Source organism: Euwallacea fornicatus, chromosome 33 (assembly GCF_040115645.1).
Source record: "Euwallacea fornicatus isolate EFF26 chromosome 33, ASM4011564v1, whole genome shotgun sequence".
Classification (NCBI taxonomy): domain Eukaryota; kingdom Metazoa; phylum Arthropoda; class Insecta; order Coleoptera; family Curculionidae; genus Euwallacea; species Euwallacea fornicatus.
In genome coordinates this window covers 1453425-1473132 of record NC_089573.1, presented here as the reverse complement: position 1 = coordinate 1473132, position 19708 = coordinate 1453425, and the positions used below count along the sequence as shown (strand labels likewise).

The 19708-nt window shown below is 34.7% G+C and overlaps 2 protein-coding genes across 4 annotated transcripts in view; both read left to right on the top strand.

The window, feature by feature from the left end:
• Positions 1-522: 522 nt before the first annotated feature.
• On the top strand, positions 523-11099 carry tipE (temperature-induced paralytic E). Of its 3 annotated transcripts, none has more exons than XM_066299238.1 (4): positions 524-1913; positions 4039-4145; positions 5705-5873; positions 5932-11099. In XM_066299238.1, exons 1-3 carry the CDS (start codon positions 1148-1150, stop codon positions 5780-5782), a joined length of 951 nt encoding a protein of 316 aa, XP_066155335.1. In that variant the 5' UTR covers positions 524-1147; the 3' UTR covers positions 5783-5873; positions 5932-11099. The 3 variants fall into 3 exon arrangements, with proteins under 3 accessions (XP_066155333.1, XP_066155335.1, XP_066155334.1); XM_066299237.1 differs by having other exon boundaries at positions 525-1913; positions 4039-4216; XM_066299236.1 differs by lacking the exons at positions 5705-5873; positions 5932-11099 and adding an exon at positions 4264-4916 and having other exon boundaries at positions 523-1913; positions 4039-4216.
• Positions 11100-14207: 3108 nt separating this feature from the next.
• LOC136348504 (rho guanine nucleotide exchange factor 17-like) overlaps positions 14208-19708 on the top strand; it is a 47295-nt gene continuing 41794 nt past the window's right edge. Inside the window, exon 1 of the mRNA XM_066299394.1 lies at positions 14208-14465. Coding sequence (XP_066155491.1) covers positions 14362-14465 — 104 coding nt within the window. The 5' untranslated portion in view covers positions 14208-14361. The remainder of the gene's footprint in view (positions 14466-19708) is intronic.

Here is a 19708-nt window from a genome sequence, read left to right as displayed (position 1 = left end):
ATCAAATTTGAACTGATCGTTTCAGAATCCATCTTAAAAGTTGCTAAATATCGCATAAAAGCAGTTTAAATCTATATATTAATTTCAACCGAATTGTTACTTGGAAGACCAAGTGTAAGATGAGCATTTGCTAGTAAACCCTATCATTGCAACTTTCAATTCAAATTTTCTTCATGATGTTTAGTGTCTTTCATTGCGACGCAACAGAAAATCCAAAAATTTCAAAATCATTTCAAAACGTTTTAAACACCCTTCAAGATCACTTCTTGGGGCCAGTACTCCACTTTTAATGTCCATGAGATGTTAGCGAAACTGTTTCCACTTTAAAGTGATATTCACTTCAAGGTGGTATTGCGAAGTTTGATTTTACCGCAGGGGTGGTAATTACGGATTTACCTCCCGTTCACCGATTGGTTCGTATATAATGCTATTTTTCCAGGAGGCCAAAATTGGGAAAAATCCACAAAGTGACAACACAGCTATGCAGGCTGGCAAATAGGCCCTTCGCATCTTTTCCAATCGATAATTCACTGCGGAAAAACCGATCGATAGGTCCTCCGCGCACTTCCAGATAAAATTGCTAAATCATCCCTTGTTCGCACTATCTCCACTAGTGAAAACTTATCGACTAATATTTGATAAGGAATAATTCGGTTACTTACTTTATGATGTGATGTCGAAATTAATCGGAATATCTGTGAGGTTATGTGGCTCTGGATGTGGAAAACTGTCGGCGACGTCTTCCAGACGGTTTGCCAGGACCAGGGGCCTGAATCGATAGCGTAAAGGTTGCCACAGTTTCAAACCGCAGTGCACAAAACACCATGTCCGCCAGAGGCCTCGCCATGGCCGTCGCCGTCACATAGTGTGCGCCCTTCGGGATCACCCTTTTAAAACGAGAAAACGTCTCTGTCACTAAAATATCCGGTCGAGGGGAATTCATATAATGTAAAAAGTGCGGGGGTGAAAGAAGAATTCATAAATCACTAAAAATAATAAGGATGTGTGGGTCGAAAGGGAAAACATAACAAATTGGGGTGACCTGAGGAGCGCCAGGTGTGAGTTGGCCAGAGCCGCTCGCGCTCATTAGGGGCCTGCAGATGTGGGGGTCTCAGCCTCGAAGTCTCTCCGACCTAGTGACACGACCATGGGGGAGGAAAACGACGAGGAGACCTGGCAGCAAAAGTTACTCTTCTACACCACCGCGTTCTTCGTGTTGCTCGGAACATTCAGCCTGTTTTCCTTCCTGTTTCTTGTGCCTTTCGTCATAGACCCAGCCTTCACCACGATATTTATGGAATTCGATGAAAATCCGGCCTTCTGCATTACCGTAAAAACCCAGAGACTCTTAGGGGCATCTAATTGCAGCTGGACATCATGCAGGGAAGGCTGTACCAAAGACATCTACGACTGCACCCAAATTTTTGTCACGTATAAAATTGTTTCGAACGGTACTTACTGGAACAGTACTTTGCTGCCGGCCACTATGACTACGGTAGAAACTCCTTTTGTCGGACCAGAGAAACCAACATTAGACGATTACGATTATGAAGGGGAACCTGGCACAGGTCTGCAGCCCAATACCTCGGAATGGCATTACAAAGAAGCGAGATTTATGCCCAACGTCAAAGGCTGCGGTTATCCTCCTATGTTGAACTGTTCAGTGTGGTTGAAAAAATACATAACGGTAGGATCAAATTTTTCCTGTTATTATAGCAAAATAGATCCAGGCTTAGTGATCAGCGACCTGGACATGTGGCAAGTATACATGAACCTCGTTTATGCCATGTGTATTCCAATCCCTTCATTCATACTTTCCGTCATATATCTGGCCGTTGCTTATTTCAAAATTTATACTGACGACGAGGAGGCAGCTCCGTTGGAGAAAAATGCTGAAGACATCGATATTGAAGGTACATAATTTAGATTACGCAACTTTTTCGAGGCAGACACCATTCACATATACGGAAAACTCTTATTAGGTCCCTCACTTGATTTGCAACTTTTTTATTTGTAAATCACGTGAAGTTGATAATTCATTCTCCCTATAGTAAGACTCCAAAGTGCGATATTCAAAAACGACATAAATGATATCGTAAGTCGAAATCTCCTCCAAAATGTCACCGGTTCCCTCCAAGGGTTGATTTTTTCTGCGGATTATGGTCCGATGTTCTAAAAATCTTACGATAAAAGAAGTTTTTAATTGGTGTTTAAGTGTTGGCACCATTAAGAGTATTTTGCGTTAATTTAGGGCTTCGTGTCCCTACGAGATTTTGCCACTATGTCGCCTTCGTGTGAACTAGGTGTTCTCTGGTAAAATTTCGCAGCGACTTCAAATCCACCGTTAGAAATCTAACAACAACGGTGCAGTCTTGAAATTTCTTGGCACTTTTATCTATTTTATCACTAATCGATAGAGCTAGTTAAGGTATTTTCGGAAAAATATAATGCTACAAGATTGAAAGGCCGCTACGTCTTTAGCATTAGAATTGGAGCAAATAACTAAATCCGAGAATAGTAAAAAGAAATGTTGCGCATATTTTTACATTATAGAAAATCACGAGAGGAATCTGAAAAACTGTGGGAATCTAAGATTTCGAAATCAATCACTTAACGCCCCCCCCCCCCCCCTTTTACAATAGAGCAAGGTCAATGCAAAATGCCATTTAAGAAAATTTAAGATAGTGTAGACCTTGACAGGACTGAGAATAATTTTCAAATTCCAAAGTTGTTAATGATGTTCGACACCTTGAAAAATTAGTATTTTACAAAATAACGGCACTAATATAATTTTGAAACGATACTTGAAATAGGCATGGAACTCTCTAAAACTCTGTGCATTAGAAACATGTATAGGGCGACAATAGGAAAAAGAACAGAATTTCATATTTCTCTAACTGCTGACGGTACAAGTGATATTCAAACCCTTTGCGAATGTTTTGAAATGTCTGAGGTAAAATAGTCCCACATTCTAGCATAATGTTTTGGTCGAGCTGGCCTAATGAATCTGGTTGGGTTTTAAGCACTACCGATTTTAAATGAACCCATAGAACGATATCAAGTGGTGTCAAATCTGAAGACCTAGGTGGCCATTCAATAGGTCCTTCCTTAACAATCTATTCCCCGGATAATAATTATCCAACCATCCTTTCACTGGACGTACATCATGACGTACTCGTTATCGTTGGAAGTGCGAGGAATGTTCATTTAACGTGAGATTTACATTAACGTTCCTTTGGTTGTTTACTTCACGAATTATACTAGGCTTTTTAGTGGTATTTACCACTTCAGCATAAACATTACCACTTAAATTTCCATTTATGAAAAAAAAACCTACCGACTGGCCACCTAGATCTCCAAACCTGACATCACTTGATTTTTTCCTATGGGCCTAACTGAAACCGGTGATGTTTAAAACCCAACTGAACCCAATGGAATAATTTCAATGAAGGATTACTTCAGAATGTAGAGCTCGTTTACGTTAGTTATATTCAAATCGATTTAAAGGGTTTCATCGAATTGTAAAACGAATTACTAAAATAGTGCCAAAAATGTTCTAAAAAAAGGATCATCTAGAATTCCAAAGAAATTTTTGGGGTTGCTGTTTAAAATTTGAGGGGCAGGCAAACTGGGCCTCAGGGGGTTGAATGTAACGCAACAACAAACGTCTGAAAAGTAGAGGTCAACCCGTTTTGATTTTGCCAAATTTCGCCAAATTTCACCAAATTTTTATATTGTCAACAGTTAGAAAAATATTAAACGCTGTCTGTTTTCAAATTGTCACCCTGTATATTATGTTCACAATATAGCACATCACGTGACTTTTATATGCGCTTTACCATACATCTAGGTAGATACTTTTGGAGAATGGTCTCTCCCTCGAACTTACTGCATAATTGATTCAAATTGCTTGCTTGACTGATGACTTTTCACGTCAAGATATATCGAGGTCATGCTCTTTGAATTAATTACGAAAACGTCTATGTATAGCTAACATATGCAGGAAGCCGTAGTTCAACTGCCTTAATGCTTTTTTAGGTGAAAATGAAATAAATCAAACTCCGGTACCACCCGCGAGTGGCGGTATTACTCCTGCCAGCGAAGCGTTTCGAGAAGATCTGGCTAGTTTCGGGCACCATTTTAAGGTAGCTATGGTTGATGATATGAGCAGGGATAGTTTGGTGGATGGCATTGTTACGTCTGTATCAATTGGCGGGTAAGATATTTAGTCATTGAATTTATGGAAAATCACGGAGAATGTAGTTCAGTTGAAACCCGTAAAACCACTATGCGAAGCCTCGAATCACGAGAAACCTTCAAAGCTTTCTACGATGAAGTCGCAAATATCCGAGAGAAGTCAAAAATTCTTTCTAAGGAATATGCAGACATTTTCCAATTGGACTGAGGATCTACAGTTCTTGAGTGACTGAGGGTCTTAACTTGAAATTCTTTACTCTTTACCACTGTAGCCTGATAGCTCATGTTAGTGGTGAACTAGGTCCATCATAGCAGGTTGTTACTATACGATTCTCTGAAAACATTTTCAGCCATAATTTCTATGCTTTTATAATATTATATACTCTTTTTCTCATCTTGGCAGTTTTAGTTTTCCTAGGTATGTTTGTCCTATTACCCATTCGCCTTCGGTCCTACGTCAGTAAAAGTTAATAAAAATGATCAATTTCCTTTTGATATGCATGAAACCTCGTTAATATGCAATGTCAGGAATGAACCACAGAACAATATCCCCTACATGGGTGTTTCAAAATCAATAGTTCTGCGGGGTACAATGCTACTTTTCCTTAAAATGAGGGATATGAAAAACAATGCTCCCATTCTTCAGTTCAGAGGAACTTCAGTGAGTTTATAGCGATAAAACTCCGCAAAAAATAAGATATTATTTCACACTTTATTGTTCCCAGTCAAGACACCAATATTTTGATCCAGATGAGGTTATACGTTATAGCATTTCTTAAGGGATATTTAGAGAATAAAATGTGTAGGTGTAGAATATTCTTAACCATAGTGCAGAATTTTCGAAAACTGATGCATTTACGGGGCTTCACCTTATGCATTTTACTGCCTCCTTCCGGTACACCCTGTTGTGAGTCAGCTCACCTTACAATTTTGAGAATTCGTTGCGAGAGGTTTGAAGAGTGAAACTCACAAATTTAATTGGCGCAGCTGACGTCTTTAACGACATGGATGGATTAAATATTAAAACAGGCTGAAGAAACGATTATATATCTCAGAGAGTAGTAAAGGTATTAGGGCCCTGCACTGGCTTGCAAGACTGATTGAGACGGGTATTTTGAACTAGTTTCTTGAGGAAATTGATCAATTTGCTTCGAAGATGTCCATACTCAAAGTTCGAAAATTGCTTAGGTACTCTTTGGAAATTTTCAGGAATATTCTAAAATTTTGACGGCATTATTGTCCGGTATAATTCATTAGCATGTATCCTGTATGTCTCAATTTCTTAATTTAAAAAAAGTCCTGGATATCTAGGTTAAGGTCGATTTAGAATTAACGAAAATAGATATAAAAGCGACCCTGTATTTCAGAAATTAAAAGAAGTAGATACTTCAACACGTAAACTTATAGAGCCTATCGGGGTGACTCAACTGAGTTTTTTTTGTAACTTTTTGAGCTGCTGTTGTTCACTTTAATGGTTGTTTTTATTTTGCATTTTCATCTCTTTTAGGAGCATTGTAAAGACAATGACTACGAGTATCTCAACGACTGGAGGTCCTGTAGCCGACATTTAAAACGTTTTCGATAAAATTTCCTAAGGCTTGTGCTATTTTGGCTTGGCAAATGCGAATATATTACATTTTTATATTACACCTACCTTGGACTGCTCTACTATAAAGGTAAATAACGACCATATATTATTCTAAAGTTGGTAACTAAATTTCCTTATGTAACTAGGTTTCAACAGCTACAAAGACTACTCATCCTAAGGAAAACATAATTTTTGTAGCTGTTTGAATTGAACTGAATTTATGTATTTTGCACATTCAATTATGTACATATAATCACAGTTGTGGCTTCTGTTTCCTCCCCTAAATTTCAAAATTTTATCTGCGACATAAATAAATGTTTCCTTTAATAAAATCTCTTTCGATTTTGATGTTTTACGTATAGAACGGTATTGATATATATTTTACCTGTGATCATATAAATGTGAAAATAGTTTAGTTGGTTTATAATCTTATCCATCCAACAGCAAAAGGGCTTGGATTATTGCAGAAGAAGTCTTTCGTTAGTTGAATCCGATATCGAGCGATGTGATATCTGAAGGTAAACTGTCCGTGTCTTCTACCATTTTGTCGTATTGCAACTTCCATCTTGAATAGACAATCTAGATAATGGTTACGCGATATAATGTTATGATTCAAAATTCATACCGAAACAGCCCTTTGATTGACCAACAGATTGAGCTAAACACCAGGAAGCAGAAATGCCTTATTATTGAGTCAATCAATTTTCCTTATCGTTAGTGAAATCTATTTTTATACTGTTTGAAATGTTTTCGTTGAAATTCCCCTCTGAAATGTGATAAGTCCTTGGCCCTATTCCAGCACCTGCGCAAGACGCGCCACAGTCCTAGTAGCTCCAGTCCAAGTTTCGCATACAAGTTAGATAAGATAAATAATAGTATTAAAAAGATATTTTTCCATCCAAAATGTTTAGAGGACTGATGCAGACATTTAATGTAAAAAAAATGCGTATGGATATTTAAAATATTGTTTCGAGAAAAGAAAGTTTGTACATATTCTGACACAATGCTTTAAACCAATAAATATAAATGCATCGAGGAATAATGTGTTTATAACAACACATTACGAAATTTAAAATAATTTTTAATAACTCCTATGAATATTGTCTGTGGCTGGAGCTTTGATTTGTCTCAGTTTAGTTCTCAGCATAATATATATATATATTAATATGTATATACTAGATTGTCTTTATAAAGATTGTTAAATAATTGGTTAAATTGTTAAAAAGTTTAATAATTAAACGACGAAATTAAGTTACACCAGACTGTACAATGCAAGTTGTTCTAACCCGAGAAGCGCACATCATAAGTCCAATTAAGGATGGACGTACCATGCAGAAGTAAAAATCTAGTTGGAATAACTTGTATGCCTATATAGCTTATAATATACCTAACTTACTAAATAATATTTGGACATTGCTCCACTTTTTGCCTTTCCTCTTAAATACATTATAGGCGTTTCTAATATTTTAATAAGAAGATATAAATAATTAAAACAAGGCACCCTGTATATAAACAATAATAGGGCAAAGGCTACAGTTAAACCTATTTCAAATGCAATAATACTTGTTGCTATAGGGTCTAATATGTGTTGCAATATTTGCACGTAGTGGGGCCGCTCTTGTGTGAATTCTGAAAATTGTACACGTGACGAAGTCGTTTCAGAGAATAGAGATTTCACCAGAAAAACATGAAAAAAAGAATACCAGCAGTTCATCTGGTAAAAATTGAACCTGATTTACTTGTGTGTCAAAACTTCGTTTTCCACTAGAGGGCTTCAAAGTAATTCAGCAGTATATTATACAGGGTGTTTCCAAATGTCACATACGTACGGAAGGGGAGGTAAGTCTTTAGTTTATATCGTGTCTAAATGTTTATGTAAATATTCCTCCGCAAACACTTCGATGCCTACATACAGGGTGTTCAAATAAAAAAAAAGTGAATGCCATTGATGAGTTGTGAAATCATCTATTAGATGCATTTAAAACCGTTAGAAATATTTCAGGGATATTCGAAAGAGTAGGGGCATCAATGAGAAGGGCGGACGCGTGTGAAAGGGTTGGAGGAGGTAATTTTCAAAAGTTGCTCTAACCTGGTTTCCTTGTTAAGATTACTATTATTATTATTATTATTATTTAGTTTATGATGTAGGATCGTCCCGGTTTTAATTTTTAACAGGTAATCCCAAATAAGCTCACAAATTTCTAAAAAATTGAGGATTGCATATAAAAAATAATTGCTTACCCATAATTAACCTTAATTTTTTTCAAACATTTGTTTTTCGTTAACCGACGCAAGTACGAATAAACTGCAAGAGATTGAAAAGCTTCTAAACAAAACAAAAAGTAATTTTGTATTTTAGAATCTACCAGGGGCACGTTGCGAAAAGGTCCAGGGAAGAAACAGGGGCATGACCCGTGAAAAAGTGACACCCTGTGGATTACCAAAGCCATTTGACATGCCCAATGATGTAAGTTCTACATCATATTCCATACTCCAAATTTTAGCTCAATATCTCAGAAACTACAAGAGCTCTGAAAGAAACAAAAAACATTCCGAAATTTGAACACCTTATAAATAGGTAACAAAGCGGTTGCAAATCTATTTTTATATAAAATTTTTGTCTTGAAGTAACATAACGAATTACACTCTTCCTTATGTATGTACAGGCTATTTAAGGACACCCTGTAAATAAGCTAAGAAAGCAGCTCTTACCGCACGAGCGTAAATATTGAGCACGAGCTGCAAGCGAGAGAGGCAATCACCCTCCCAATCAATAAGACATTTTCGGATTTTGGGTCTCTAATGATGTTAACACATTTTTTTAAACTTTTAAACTGTTAAAAATCAAAATTATATTCAACTCAGTTTGGTTCACAAATTTCAAAACGACTTCATGGCTAATTAAAAAATCTTCATGCTTTGGAAGTGAGGATGAATCAGAGACGTAACGTATGATTCAAAATTGTATCAATGTTTTTTTTTATTATTTGGAAAGGGTTCGGAATGGAACAGAGATATATCCTATTTCCAATGATTATAACAAATGATTGAAAGTTTGTATTGCTTTCTACGAATTAGCTCTCCAAAAGGGGCATCCACGATTCTGTTGTTTTCCAAACAGGCTTAAACGTTTATTGCTCAATTAAGAAATTCAAGTCTTAAGATTACAGCATTGACGGTAAATCCTTCTAACTTATCTCTAATAATTGTAACATTTTTTTAAATCCGTATTATTTTCAATAAGATCGACCCTCAGAAATCACTGTCAGACACAAATACCTTTGATTCCTAAAGGGTCTTCAGAATTTAATGAATAATTAAATCATCTTTGATTTTGAAATTTAGAAAAAATCACTGCCATAATCTGTTTTCAAAAATAGTAGAAGTTTTCTAAAAACGGCACTTTTTAAATTAAATATGGATGTCTCTATTGCGAAAAAGAATCAGGACACAAGAAATCAGTGTATTTTTACCTGAGAAATTTGTGGCATACTTTCGTTCGTGTTTTTCAGGGATGCCCTGTATATAGTGTTTAAATTGAATGAGGTGGATGTATTGGGATTTTAGCCAGAATCAGATGTATAAGGAAAGTTAAATGGTTTAATTTTTCAGACCGTTGTGTCACCAAGTTTGTAGGCCATGCGAAGAAGTTGGATGGTTTTTCAGAAAATTTCGAACCACCCTTACTTTTCCATGTACTTACCCTAAAAATGCGGTGCAAAACTCCAACACATTCATCATTAATGCGAGATACACTGTATACTGGGGGATTTCTAATTATCGCTCGGGATAATTTACCTTAACCTGAACTCCTAGAACTTAATCGGAGCTTTAGATTATGATTTGGACACTTTGGTCTTTGACAAATCAAGAAAAAATTAGGGATGTTTTCGTAACTCTACAGAGATATCTTCTATGCAGAATCTCCACGGATGGTTGAAACCACCTGAGGGAAGATCGAAATGAAACATTGAATGTTAAATCCGTCACAGATATTACCTTACATAGAGATTTTATTATGATGAATCTATGGAGATTCTTCACAATATTTTACTTTCCTTTCGCTATTCACACAGTGGCTGAATCTCCAAAACTGCTTCATAAATCCCATCATTTTTAGACCCCTCATGCGCACACTCATCATCATTAAGTACAAAAGTTATTATATGCCTTTATTGTTGTATGCCATCCATATCACTGGTGCTCGAGAGTTCTTAAATGTAAATTTTGCTGCCACCTACAACTCGTAGGATCAGCGGCGTATCCTTGAAGTATCTAAAAGGAGCTTCGTAATAAAGTTATACCTGTAGTTAAAGCCATTAGGGCTTTAATGCTCAAAATAAACTAGGGTTAAGTTGTTGGTATTATTATAGCTGGTTGTTTTGAGGGTTATTGAGAACGACCCACTATTAAGGCCTGACTTTTAGAGTATAGCTAGCAATAATTTAGATAAATCATTTAACACTATCACGCGAATTGTTGTTATTTTGGTTTAACTGTAGTCTTTTTTTTAATGAAATATTGTCGCGAAGTTTACGAGGCTGATTTCGAGAGTTGTTTAAATCCAAGGGGACCAATAATGAAGGAGATAGGCAGAGCACTAAGGTCTTGGCTTTATTGTAATTTGGACGAGGAACTCGCTTGTAAACTTAATGACAACTAGAATAATTATTGTGGATTTTTTTGTGTATGACGTCACCCTATTGGTTGGTATGCCTACTAAACTGACGGTTTTAACGTGATTTTATAGTTTCAAGAGCTGTACGAAACAGTGTTTAGTTATAGATTCAGAAACACAATCTTTTTAAACTAATTTGTGATACTTACACTGCTCATATAGGGGTAATATATGAAAAATTCACAAGGAACAGTTTTTACTTTTAAATCCTTTATTTATGCACGCCTCAGCTTTTGTCAACTCAAGTTGACAATGTTCATTATTTATAAACAATAGGCTAGATACGTTCTGCTAAAACTCAGCAGTGTAAAATGGTTCGTTTCTGAGCCATAAATTTTAAAAACAATTCGTTTCTTCAATTCCGGCCCTCGTCGCGCCCCTGGCAACGATCAATTTGGAACCACCTCTAACGAGTTCAGTTCATTTTCTTCATACTTACACATTTTCAAAATTCGTAGTTAAATTTGAAAATTGAATTTTTCATACTGAATCACCCCTTAGTACGCCTCTGAGTTTTATGAGAGCAAGTTCTTGAATTTATAAAGAAGAACTAGGATTTATTTCATGCAATATGTAGTGGCACGGATCGGTTTCCTTTAGAATTAAAAATGTTTTAAATAAATAATTTTAAAAATAGCATTACTTTTGTTTAATTTTACGTACTCGATCCTCGAGGCCAGAGGCGTGCATTTGTTTCTAATAAATAGGACTTACTTCGTATAAAAGCTCAGTAGCGTAGATTGTTTTTCCTTCGATTTATAAATTTCTTTCAATATGTAATTAATTTCTAAAATTAAATTGTCTTTATGTTAAAACAGGTCTCACCACATCTCTGTCTTTAATCAGATTAAGTTGATATTTTTTTGCATTATTTGAAAGGAATATAACTTACTTGGCGCCAAAGCTCACTGACGCGGATTGCTTTCCTGTTGAGCTACAAATTCTTTAAATAATTAATTTTCAGTGTAGAATTTTTCTTGTTTTTATTATAGAACCAGTCCTCCCCCGGTTTTTTTGTTAAATTTCCTTGGTAAATTCTGTAGTAATTTGTACTAAATTGCATACCTATATTAGTCTAAATGGCGTAGATTGGTTTAAGTTGGACTCCTACTTAATAAATTATTTTTCAAAATAAATCTCTTCTGTCTATTACACTAAGGATAAGACCCACTTCATGTCGAAGATCAGTGGCATAAATTGTTTTTTCTTTAATGCGAATTATTTAAATGATATATTTGAAAATCTGTTCTTGTTATTATTGTTATTCTTAATATAAATTTAGCTCTTGACACGCTCTTGGTTTTTGTCACATTAAATATGTAAATAAATTTTGTAGTTTGTTGTAAGAAATAGGATTTACGTAATGCCAATGCTCAGAGGCATAGATCAACTTGCTTAGTTACTTATTTAAGAAATAATTAAATTATTTCTATCTACTTATTTTGAACATACAATCAGCCTTCAGTGCCTCCCTGGCTTTTATCAGATTAAATTATTAATTTTTATAGCTTTTGAAAGGAATGAAACTTACTTAGTGCCAAGACTCATTCGGACTGATTAATGTTTTTTAAGTTAAGATTCGACCCTTTAATTAATACTTTTTCAAAATGAAACATCTACGGTTAATTTTAATTTTGTATTAGCTCGCAGCACGCCTCTGGCTTTAGTCAAATTAAATTAGCAACTCGTTTAGTTATATTGAAAAAATAGGCTCACTTCACGCCAAAACTCAGTAGCGGATATTGGTTTTCTCTAGAGTTACAAATTATTTTGATAACTAATTTTGAAATTTGAATTTTCCTTACATCGTTAGTATGAAATCAGCCCTCGGCAAGCTCTTAGCTTTTATAAGATTAAATCAATAATTTTTGAAGCTATTTGGAACAAGCCCAGCGTCGCAGAATTATTTAATTTGAAGTTTAAAATTATTTAAATAATCAGTTTTGAAAGTTCAATTTTTCATCTTATATTTTAGATAGAAATAGCCCTTGGAACGTTTTTGGTTTTTGTCAAATTAAATTGATAATTTTTGTAACCATTTGTAAAAAATAGGACTTACCTCACGGCAGTCGAGTGGCGTAAGTTGATTTTGTTTCGAGTTGCATATTTTTAAAATAACTATTTTTTACAATTCAAAATCAAATTTCCTTAGATATTTTGAACATTAAGTCACCTCTCAGTGCACCACTGGATTTTAACATATTAAGTTCACAACATATGTAGTAATTTGAAAAGAATAGAACTTACTTTATGCCGAATCTTCGTAACATAGATCGCTGGGTGAAATTGGCGAAATTTTTAAAATCAACTAATTTTGAATTTTTTCTTTCATTTTAAACATTTAATTAGGATTAAAGCAGTTCTTGGCGTCAATTAGATTAATGGTGAAAATTTTGCATTTATTACAAAGGAATGAACTTGTTTATGGTAAAGCTCAGTAACGTACACCGATTTTTTAATGAGTTACAAATAATTTTTCAAATAGAAAATCTAATTTTCTACTGTTATTCCTTAACACCGCATCAGCCATCAGCAGACCATTTTTATCAGATTAAATTGGCATTTTTGAAGTTATTTCGAGAGAAATGAACTGACGTTGCACCAAAGATGACTAGTGCAGTATTCCAGTTACATTTTTTTAGTGATCAGTTTTCAAAATCAAACTTTCCTTATTATTTTTAATGTCTAACCATCCCCCAGGACGCCTCTGGCATTTAACGAATAAAATTAATAGTTTCAGTAAATACAGTTATTTGGAAGAAATAGGAATTACTTTCATGCAAGCTCAGCAGCGTACATTGATTTGATCTAATCTTGCTTCATAATTTTCGGCGGTTTCGCAAGTATTAAGCCTTCTTCGCAGAGCTGCGAAAAAATTTAATGTATACCGGATGTTCCACATATAGAGAGCATTTGACCTTAAATTTCGTTAATAACGTTTTAATTTTCGCTTAGTTTAGTTTACTTATACTGCCTTATTTGCGAAGCTTTTGCATGAATAATTCACTCAAACTTTTCATTCCGCACACGTAAATTTGTACTTCTGTGGTTGCTATCAAATATAGGCAGCAGCCTAAATACCAATTCCTCCTTAGTAGCATTAAAAATCGTAAGAAGCTTCCATCACAACTTTCTCCATATTTTTTTGACAAAATGGTGTGTAAATACGCAAAAAGGTAAACGCAACAAAACGAAGTGATTTTCAAATTATACTCCTGTCATAATTTATTACGTAGCCATCTCCAGTTGTCCTTGGACGAAATGTACTTTAATCTGCCAAATAATTTTAATAAATTGGCGTAGATCATTTTGCCGATTAAAAATAAGTGATTTATATCCGTTTGCGGCAGTCATAATAAGTGATGTATGCATGTGTAGTCGAAGATACAAATCGAATCGTGAATACAGGGCGGTCAGGAAAATGAAAGGTGGGACACAGTTTTTTAAAAGCATATCTATCCCACGCATTTGAGCTTAAAGAAAGTGCTGCAACACCAAAGGACGATCTCTGCCGTAAATATTTGCAGTCCTCTTAGGATTTGAGACCGGCGAGACTTCGCGAGTCAGTGAGGTTTGCAAATGAGAATCACCCTATAAACGGTGTCCTTATACCTTATGGGTCAGCTTTAACCCAGCTTAAGTTAAGTAGGTAAAGTGGGTCGTCCTGTAAGATGCGATTCGGTGTGTAAAGGCCCCTCTCCAACTGACCAGGACGCCAAGATACAAGTTTAGATCGGACAGCAGCAGCGGCACAAAGCAAAAGGTGCCCGTCACCTCGTCGCGTATGTTGTGCCGAGTCGATTCAGTCAGTTTCGTAGGCGTTCCGGTGCTTCGTGCTCTAACTACAGGTGGTGCTCGGTACGATGACCGTTGACCCTCGAGGGGGTCACTTTACGACATGTCCTCCCCATGGCAGGAGGGCTGTCTAGCCCGCTGCCAGGACTGCACCACCAGCGCTTGTTCTCATTTTCCCGGGCTTTCGCACGAGGAACCGTACAAAAGGTACCGTACCAGGGGGATAGAACCGCTCGCTGTACCGGCAAACAATGCTTCACATGCTCCGTTGCCATGTTTCTCTCAGCTCGATTGATTCCCAAAAAAAACAAACATTATTTTGCCCATTCTACACAGTCTCGTGACTCCAGGGATCAAAAAAATAATGCCTACTGTAATTTTTATGTAGAAATTTGTCTAAAAATACCTTACATCGCATTCAAAATACTCAAAAGTGCATGTTTACGTTTAAACACGCCGTTCCCATTGAATCTTCTTTAAGCTTCACTTCTTAAAGCTCCAGTAAAACCGGGACGCGCTTTTTTATTTTTCGACAAAAAAAATTCAATAAACCAAATTGCCAAAGTTCTTTTTCGTATCTTCATATGTGAAAGGTATTTGAAAGCTTAATAGGGGCTTTGCAGCGAGCTCAAAACTCCGTAAAATTTCTCCTTGATTTCATTAATTAAAACAATCCTCTACCCGTTTTTTAGATATGTAGCCATGTTTAAATTTAAAGCTTTTCCATATATTTATTTATGAACATTTAACCTTCGTCCGAGCTTAATCTACAAATCCAAATAAAAATTTATAGAACAGTTTAGTTCTATCTATTTAATATAAAACTAGGTACAGTTTATTGAAAGGAGATGAAATTGTTTGATTCCGTCTGTTATTGATTTAATTAAGTTTTTTATGAATGAAAATTCCAGTTGTGGTTAGACTGGCTCCCATAGTTACAAAATGAGGTCACTTAAGTTGTTTCCTTTCTAACTAATGATATTTATATCGGCAGTAGGTATTCAAATTACATAAATAGACTTTGAGGGTACAACATTACTCAATGCGATCAATTTCAATTCACATTTTTTGAGGCCACCTGCGTTCAGGAGTTAATATATATTGGTCAGTAAAAGAGTCGGAAGGTGCGGAAATATCTCGAAAACAAGCAGAGTTGCAACAAGGAGTTGAGAACTAACTTTTGGAAAGCGACTCGCCATGTAATTTATATAGCGCTCAGTATAACGGAAGCAAATGCGATGCAAGAAAATTTCTACAACTAAAAAATACATCGCAAATCCGTTCAAATAAATTATATATAGTTCTGCACCCTAAATTTTTGTAAATTTTCGAGTTATCGACTATTAAAATTTGAAAGAAGTAGGTGACTTAGCCTTAACCATTTTTAAAAATTTATTTGCTTTTTAATTTTTAAAAAGTTGTGGTTTGTTTAAACCGATATATTTGGACTTTATGGGTATAATCCTGGAGATCTGAGTTAAAAGCGAAAAGTTTTGGAAAAAAAGTTTGAGAACCTCCGTTTGAAGGTAATTTCAAAATCATTGAAATAGATGTCAAGGTCCTATTCTCTTCCCATCCCGATCCTCTCTCCTTCAAGAGTGGGTAGTTCCTTTCGGATGAGAAAGTGTCGGTGATAATTCTACTTCTAAGCAATTGAAGTTCATCGCAAATTCCTCTCACCGTGGAGCGGGTACTCCAAACCACTCTTTCACCCTTTGTTTCTCTTCTATTCTTTCCTTGCTACATTTTTACTCACACTGTTTTTGTCATACGTTTTTCTTTTTTCAACACTTAACTTTTGCTACACCTTTTCCCCCCACTTTTTTTCTACACGTTTCAATTTTTTTTCTATATTTTTGTCCCTACACTTTTTTTTTGAAATGATAATCAACGTAACCTCATGCCTTGAAAACTCAAAAAAAATACAACTACATACCTCAATTGGTCCACAAATTATCGGGTTATTGAAGGACCAAAAAGTCTATAAATTTTTGTATTATATTAGCAAAGTACAATACCAATTTTTTTTTTTATTTTCGATTAAAGGGAATAATTTGGGTTACATATCAACACTGAGTTCGCACTTTAAACGGAAAAGGGACTTGCCAAATCGCAAGATATAGGGTAAATTGAAAGGATATAAAAGCATAAATGTTAAAGGGAATTCAATGTCCCGTCCAAGATATAAGATTTTTATGTACATTTACGTTGTCCAACCCAAAATTTCTGTAAGTCTAGACAAAAAAAAAACATTTAATTACAGAAACCTACGATTTAGATTTCTATGGAAAACCGAGCCATGCTACTCAGCAGCTTCTAAATCCACATAAGGTAACCGATGGCATATGTTCATTGATTCTTCCTAAGATACAGTCAAATGCATGAAATCACATCTTAATTCAACTTTGCCAGAGATTAAAAAAAATGTGGTAAACTGAAATACATTTCATTACAGTATTAGTAATCACAAAATAAAGTAATACGAACTTACGCTTATTTTTGAATTTTTAAATAAAAATGTAATTTAATTAATTAATTTCATTCATTTGGATGGGCCGCACTGTATAAGCAGAGCAGCGGTTATAACTGGTTTAAACCGGCCATAAATGGTCGAAACTGGTCAAAACTACATTACTCAACGTTCAGCATACCCCATAAAGAAACCGAGGTAAAGCCGAGTTTTTAGATCGCTGTTAAAAGTACTTTACACAACTATAGACTAAATTTACCTTATATTCAATAATTGGATTATAAGAGTATTTTTCGCAATTGAATTAAAAAAATATATATTATTTTTTCTAATATATACATATATATATTATATTATTTTGTATATATTTATTGAAAACAGTTATTTTTTCTATTAAATTGTTACTTGTCGTGTTGTGCATTTTTGATATTGAGTTGTTTCGAGATTCATTATGAACAGTCCGCCGAAATCGTCCCAACACTATGCGAGGATAAGCCATATTTGACCCAATTTTTCAGCACCCTACTAGTAGTTGTAGTAGTGATGGTAGTCGCAGAGCAAGGGACCAAAGTCTTGCAATTTTACCATTATTGGCTCTTTTGGTCCCAATCTACCCTTTCTCCAATTAACATGAGCTCCCTCCTTTTTGCGAAATGACCCTTCCTCCATATACCGTATATTACTGAAAATAACTACCGACTACATACATATTTCCACTCCTACTCATCATTTCTTGCACCACCTTTGTGAATCGGCATTCTAATATTCGCATCAATATTTCTGGGACACCCTGTATTCTAGATATTATTAAAATGCATTTTTGTGTATCGTATAAATGCAAATATAAACACGTTGACACTCCAATATCGACAGAACAAAGGGTTGGAAACATGCCAAGAAATCGAGCAAGATAAAGGAAAATCGAATTGTAAAAAAATTAAAAAACCTGTGATAGTACCAATAAACAAATGCCATTAATACAATCAACGAATGTGAAGTAGAACGTTATACAGATAAAGATAACGCTGACCAATTTGGCAGACATTTTCAGAGGGGTCTCAACACTTGGACAAACTATAAATTTGCTGAATATAATGCTAATTTAGTGAACGACTGGTACTACTACTTTGACAATCCGTTAAACCACAAATTAAGCTAATTACAGACACAGATTACGATTAAGTATAAGTTAATGTCACAAACACAAAATCGGGAAAGAACAAAGTAAAAATAAAAATGTGAAAAGCTGAATTTACACTCGAATATATTACAATATATTGACGACACTGCAGTTATTGAACGGTGTAATTGTTTTATATTGATAACAATTAATTTTGCAATAACTTTTTTGCTTTTAAAGACATTGGTACGCAACAAAGGCTATACTTTAGGACTTCTTCACAAGTTTTTTGTAAATTTAAAATTAATTCCTATAATTGTAAAATTTTGACTTTTATAGACATACGTAACTTACATTTTTTTTTTATGGAACATCCTGTATATTTTCTCGTTTTCGCATTCCAGAGAAAATTCTAGACACATTTTATATAACAATAATTATCTCGTTCTCTTACCGTTAGTTCAGTATGCCACTTTAAAAATTGAAAATAGTTTTCCTATTGCGCAGGTAGCCTTTAACTTAAAAGGTTTTTAATTAAAATTAGAACAAAATTTTGATTTTAAGTTAAAATTAAAATTTTAAGATGTTGGATTTTTTTGGGGGTATATGTGGAAAGTAGTTACAAAACCTCGTGCAATGACATTCAAGAATTAAAATTAGGAATAACAAACGTTGTGCAAGAATTAAGACGGGAACCAGACATCCTTATTAATTGTCTGAGATGTTCTAGCAAAGTTTATCAAAAATACGTTGGAACACAGTGTGGTCACGTCTAGCAATTTGTCTAACATACAATAGCAGACTTAATTGTTAATAATTATTTTCATTAGTTACCTAACAAATGTGTAATATAAGAATAAGTTGATTACATTGTGAATAAAAATCATTCTAATACCGTGTTTTAATGCTATTACAGTTATTTACGGTAGGCAAATGACTAGGTCTAACAATGCCGCTTAAGTTAGAGACGGTTCTATGTGAAAAACAGTAACAATTTTTAAATCGACACACTGAGCTAACGCTCATAGATTGTGTTGAAGTCCTAGAGAACAGCCTTTGTCCCGTATCGGTATATTAAAAAAATTTTAGGTTATTGCAAAATTAAATGTTGTCAAGATAAACTGATCACATCGTACATGACCAACGAAGAAAGCGGTAGAAAAACATCAGATGCTACGGACCCCGCAATGGCATGTTTCTATAAATGAAGACTAACACCAAAGGCCGTCAAAAACCAAATTCTTGTCTCAAATCGCCAAATTAAAGCAGAATCCCTAATATGGATAGTCAACGATTAAACAACTAAATTAAAAAAAAAAAAAAAACAAAAAAAACAAAAAAATACTCGCAAGTATCAAACGACAAAAGGCTGAAATTCACTAAATATATTCAAAATATGAGAATAAAATTTACTGAACTGACAACATATTTTGAAATTTAGAAGGCAAACGGATCAGCACAACAGAAATATACAATGTAAGTCCATGTATAGAGCAGTGTTAGACTACGGACATATATTGAGGGTAAATACAAAAGAAAAAACTAAACAATACAGACGAACAACATAGCAAAATAGGACAGATTGCATCAAGACTGATTACAAAGCAAAGGAACCCCACCAATTGCTGCGCAAACTCACACACATGAAAGTTGAAAGGTTGCAACAAATTCGAGCAAATTAAAAAAAACACACGTCTAAAGTAGACTGTATACGTATAAATACATTTTTTTCTTTCCATTTCTTTTCATTTTATAAATCATTATTTTGCATAAATGTAAGTGATTTCCCATTACAGCAGACAAACTAATTGGCTCACAAACTTCTTCTCTAAAAATTCAAATTTTTGATATTAAAGGTAT